The sequence below is a fragment of the Balaenoptera acutorostrata genome, chromosome 20, assembly GCF_949987535.1.
Source record: "Balaenoptera acutorostrata chromosome 20, mBalAcu1.1, whole genome shotgun sequence".
Classification (NCBI taxonomy): Eukaryota; Metazoa; Chordata; class Mammalia; order Artiodactyla; family Balaenopteridae; genus Balaenoptera; species Balaenoptera acutorostrata.
This window is the reverse complement of record NC_080083.1, coordinates 43,249,853-43,255,365: the sequence shown is the minus strand read 5'-3', so window position 1 is coordinate 43,255,365 and position 5,513 is coordinate 43,249,853. Positions and strand designations below refer to the sequence as shown.

Sequence of the window (5,513 nt, the reverse complement as noted above, 5' to 3'; positions counted from 1 at the left end):
CACCCAATTTTGAAATGAATGAATGAAAAGGACAATTACCCTTCCTGTGCCAGAAGAAGAGTTTATTAAGAGGTTAACAAAGGATCTTTATTGCATCTCCAAAACCAAAAGAATGATGGGGAAGAGTTCTTCCAATTATGTTCAGTTTCATAGCTTGCCTAATCAGCTCTATCACACTTAATGTAATTATTTAAAATCACATTTAGGTAAGTATTTGTTAGAGCATAAGACATTATGCAAATGTGTCATTGTGATAAAAGATATTACTTGATCTTGTTGTAGATTTCTCTGTGTGACTCAGAAGACAGACTGAGCCAGTAGATGGACTTTGCAGCTTCTTGTGCTCAAGGATCAAGCCGGGAAATTCAGTGGAGCTGGTGCTGGTTGAAGCATGGTCCCTGTTGGGGACATTTGGGTGAAGTAGAGCTGAGATGTGACTTTGGAGCCCTTGTCATCCTGCTGGCACTGGGGCCTCTAGTGCACAAAGGTGTTGCAAGGCCCACACCAAGTGTGTGGGTCACAAGGATTGGAGACTCAGGGCCCGATGGGCTTTTCACATGCATTTGTTGTGGCATATGGGTTGCAGGGGAGCCTGGAGACAGAAAATCATTAGAGCAGGTTATGGTAAAGGGAGCTGAAGAGATAGGAATATACGAAACACACTTTGTGCAAGACTATTGTACTTCCTCTGACTGCCTCCAACCGAAAGCTTGTAACTATAAATTAATTTCCAACAAGAAGATCTTTCATCCTCATAGCAACCTCATGAGGCCCCAAGGGGAATATCACTAGCCTCCTACTCACTTGCAGTCCTCGCTCTCCCGCAGCCCCTGGTACGTGTTGATCTCACACTCCAGCCGGGCCCAGACATCCAGCAGCACCCGGTACTCCTGGTTCTGCTGCTCCAGGTCCCTCCTGATCTCCGCCAGCTGGGCCTCCACCTTGCCAATCAGGCACTGCACCTGGGCCAGCTGGGAGCTGTAGCGGGCCTCTATCTCCGTCAGGGTGTTCTCCAGAGAGTCTCTCTGTCATGGGGAAGGGAAGGAAGGTCACAGGGCTGCTCCTGAAAGGGCTTCTCCACAGGATCCAAAGAAGTCACAAGCTCCAAGAGTTAAGGAGAGGAGGACCCAAAGGCCAGCCCGGTGCCTCTGACTCCCCGATCTCCCCTTCTCACCAGGAGTCTGAACGATACCCACCAGGTTGTGCTGGGCCTGCAGCTCCACCTCCAGGGCATGGACCGTGCGTCTCAGCTCAGTGATCTCCAGCTGGTAGGACTGCAGCTGCTCCGAGCTGGACACCACCTGCCCATTCAGCTCCTCGGTCTGAAACACCAAAGGGGAGAAGGCAGGATCAGACCCTGTCTGAAGGGCCCTGAGGGGCCGAGGGGCCTGAGCGGCCACGTGCCGAGATGCCCACCTGCCTGGTGAACCATTCCTCCACGTCCCTGCGGTTGCTCTCCACCAGGGCCTCATACTGACACCTGGTCTCGTTGAGCACGCGGTTCAGGTCCTTGGTGGGGACAGCGTCCACCTCCACGTTGAGGCGGTCTCCAAGCTGGCTCCGCAGGGAGTTGGCTTCCTGATGGAGGAAGGGGACAATTCAAAGTATCACAAAGGATCCTAATGCTCTCCTCTGAGAGAATGCAATTCAACTTGTGCTTATTCTTAAGCTTTCAAAATTTCTATTCTCTCTGATCCTCTCATTAACTGGGTTCTGTATTCAATGACTAACCTGTACATTCCACTTTACAGAGTGCTTTCAAGTCCATGACCTCCTTCCACCTTTGTACTCAGTATACCACTCCTCACTTAAAGAGGTACAGGGGTTTGGACTCAGAGCCGAGATGCAATAGACCATGATTTAAACTCTGGAGCCCAAACATCCAATCCAGTGTTCTTGTTAGTATACCATATAGACTATGGTTTGATTCTTAGCCATGCATAATAAAAAGGACAGAGTGCAGCTAAAGAGGAAACAAAGAATGTTTACTTCAAAATCTGCCATCCTGGGATAGAATACACTTAACTGGTGATTTGTTGATTTCACTAGTTTAGCTATTGATAAAGGAAGTAACTATCAGCTAATCTCTTCACACACCCAACATAGCTTAGTGCTTGGGCTTAGGTGGATGTCAGACAGATTTGAATTGGGTCTCTTGTCTACCACTTACTAGAAAGCTTCTAGAAGCTTCTAGAAGCCTCAAGTGCTTCATCGGTAAGATGAAGTTCTAAAGCACTTAGCACAGTGTTTGGCACACAATAAGCACTCAATTAATATTAACTATCACCATTTACATCGTTCTGGGATTAAGGTTTGCACAAAATATCTGTCTTCTTTATCATGCAATTAATCTAGCAATGATGTGAGCACCTTACAGCGTTTCCTCCGGGCAACACTGAATAGCAGAAAGAGCTCCGGACCAGAAAGGGGAGAGTTGGGTTGTGTTTCCAGCTCAGCCCTCCCTGCAGGGTGGTCCTGCTGGCGTCTCCTGTTACTAAGCGGAGAATTGGAATAAAAGATCTCTGCAGCCCCATGTGCTCCAACCTGGGAGAGGAAGCGGCTGTGGGCACTGCCTTGCTGTTGACCTTTCCTCATTACTGGGCTTGCCAGCTTCTTCACCCTCATTCCTGCCGCCGGCAGAAAAACCCTCGCCTCCTATCACAGATTACTCACTCTCTCCAAATCCCTTTTTGTTTGGAGAACAGATTCCTTGGCTAGTTGAGCCTCTCCCACACCCCTTGGCAGCTGGAAACAGGCCTTGGCGAGTTTGATCCTGTTGGGGAACTTCACCTGCTCATGGTTCTACTTGAGGCAGATCAGCTCCTCCTTCAGGGACTCCACCTGGGCCTCCAGGTCAGACTTGCACAGGGTCAGCTCATCCAGGATCCTGCCCAGGCTGTTCAGGTCTGCCTCCACCAGCTGTCTCAAGGACACCTCTGTCTCATACCTGTGATACAGGAGCATCAGAGGCAGGCCTGGTTTGGTTTGTCAGACAACTGTGAGTTGGGGCTTGTGGTTTTTACAGCCATCTCGTTCATCTAGGTTTTCAACACGCTACCGAAGCTCCTGGAGGAAAAGGCACTGGTAATTATTTTTTAATAAATGAAGAGCCAGTGGATTTAATGGGATAAAAGCCCATAAACCATGAGATTTCCAAAATTAAAACACTTTCTCCATTCTCCTGATTGGACTCTGTGCATAGTGGAGCATCAGGGGAACATGACTTCTACACTGGATGGGATTCGGAGATGTCCTCTGGAAAGGAAAAGCAGGCAAAGAGTCTGACTCTGGAGAAGGGTTCTCTGAGCTCTGGTTAGCAATGGCTCTGTCGATCTTAGGGAAAACTTTGTCAATGTTTGTTGGTACAGAGGACAGGCTAAGGTGAAGGAGAGGAAAGAGGGAAGACAACAGCCCCCTTACCCATTCAATTGGTCCTGAAGTCATCTGAGGCCAGCTTGGCATTGTCAATCTGCACCACCAGCCTGGCGTTGTCAGACTGCTGCACAGGATCTAGAAGACCCAAAACATTCTAGAATAAGCGTGATTATTTTTAGCTAACAGCAATCCCTACTAATTCACTTACTTGGAAGGAACAGAAAGAGAAATCACAGTGGATCTTATATAAGATTATTAAATGCTGTCCATGTGCAATAGTTGCTCAATAAATATTTAAGAAATCAAACTTGGGGAAAAAAAGAACACTGACATATGCAAGAAAAGAGTCAACAGATACACAATTTTTCCTTTTCTTTCCTAATAAGCAGTACTGAGAAGCTGATAATAATAATAACTAACATTTCCCTTTAAAAACCTACTGTATGTCTGGCATGGTAGCAGGAGCTGAAGATACAATAATGAGTAAGCACTAGATCCTGCCCACAGAAAACTTCCAATTCAGTGGAGAAGATAAATATGTCAACAAGCGATTGGAGGGGGCAGAGTCATGGATGGAGCCATGCCCTCCCATCCATCCTGGATGGGTTGGTCCTATGTTCTTCTAGGTAGTTTCCACTCTTCCTGATTTCAGCCAACTCTTCTATGCCCTCACTGGACACTGTGCACCATGAGAAGCCCAGAGGCCTCTAGGTCAAGACGATGAAGTTAAGATAATTAGGCACCCAGAAGAGGACAGCAACAAGAGGTCAGAGCAGTCAAAAGCCCAGATAAAAGAGAGAGAAATTGGTCCAATTCTTACAAAAATTTCACTTTCTCAGCTTCTTTCTTGGGCTCAGTCTCTTCTCTCACCTCAGGATAATAATTCCAGAGTCTTGGCAAATGCATGGAAGCATTCGGAGGCAGATTTAATTACAGTTTATTTATGCAAAGTGCTGCTACCTCCACACAGACTAACATTATGCAAATACTCAGATCTAACAGTCCTGGAACTAGAATAAGACGGGTCCTCAAGAAAACAGAATGGAAAAGCAAGACTTCAACCCATGCGTTTCAATCACACCGAGAGCTTATATTGTTTCTTGATCATATCTCGAATTCCCTCCCTACAACTTCCTGCTGGAGGCAATGGGGTGCCCACCCCCTCACCTTCTGCTGGAGCTCCTCGATGGTCCGGAAGTAGGACTGGTAATCTGGGCAGATGTACGGGATCTGAGACACATACCACTCCCGGATGCGGCTCTCCAGCTCGGCGTTCTCCCACTCCAGCTGGCGCACCTTCTCCAGGTAGCTGGCCAGCCAGCCGTTCAGGAACTGCATGGTCTCCTTCTCGTTGCCGTTGAAGGAGCCCTCGCAGGACCAGCTGCTGTTGCCCACGTTGGCGGGGATGTTGCAGGCCCTGGGCAGGGTAGAGCTGTGGCAGCTGGGGGGCACGTAGGGCCGGGAGAAGCAGCTGGAGCAACAGCTCAGGTTGGGCAAGGAGCAGCTGTAAGGCATGGTGATGGAGGGAGTGAGGTGACCGGCTGAAGACAGAGTCCAAGTTGTCCAAGCCACAGAGCTGTGGGTCTCCTTCCTCTTGGGAGCATTTATAGCCCCTCTGCAGAGGGTGTGGGTGTGGAAGACAGCCCTTTTTTCTTACTCATTTGGTTGTCAAAAGCCTTTCCCCTTGACTTGTTACATTTCCTCAGAAGAGTCCCTCATCTCATAAAAGACTTTACTTGGGCTTCTTGCTCAGTCAGAACTCCTCTTCCATGCTGTGCATCAGTGAAGTAAGAGCTTTATGGTGTGGTTTCAAAGAGCTGGACTCGTGAAAGCCCTGGCCTTCATTAGTGGGGTGTCCAGGAACGCTATGGCTTCTTTGCTTCCTGGCTTGACAGCCCTGACTCTTCTTGCTGAGATGGAAAAGTATAACCCTTGCCCATGTATCATTCCCTAGGTCAAATTCCAAATTCATGGTTCTCAGAAAGAGGAATATATCCCTTCTAGGATCATTAAAATAGCCTGGTTCCCAGTGGCCCTGTTACCTGATATGACAGGCATCATCCATATCCATAATAATGTCAATCAACAAAGTAGCAGATAGTCACCAGGATCATAGTTTGTACAGGGCACTGTGAGGA

The 5,513-nt window shown here is 48.0% G+C and overlaps 1 protein-coding gene across 1 annotated transcript; it reads right to left on the bottom strand.

Annotated features, from left to right (window-relative positions):
• Window positions 1-474: 474 nt before the first annotated feature.
• On the bottom strand, window positions 475-4,902 carry LOC103015573 (keratin, type I cuticular Ha3-I). The gene is given in 7 exon segments (XM_007177613.2): window positions 475-592; window positions 805-1,025; window positions 1,197-1,322; window positions 1,417-1,578; window positions 2,791-2,947; window positions 3,429-3,499; window positions 4,531-4,902. Coding segments are annotated over 7 exon segments (1,215 nt in total). The 5' UTR covers window positions 4,891-4,902.
• Window positions 4,903-5,513: the final 611 nt, after the last annotated feature.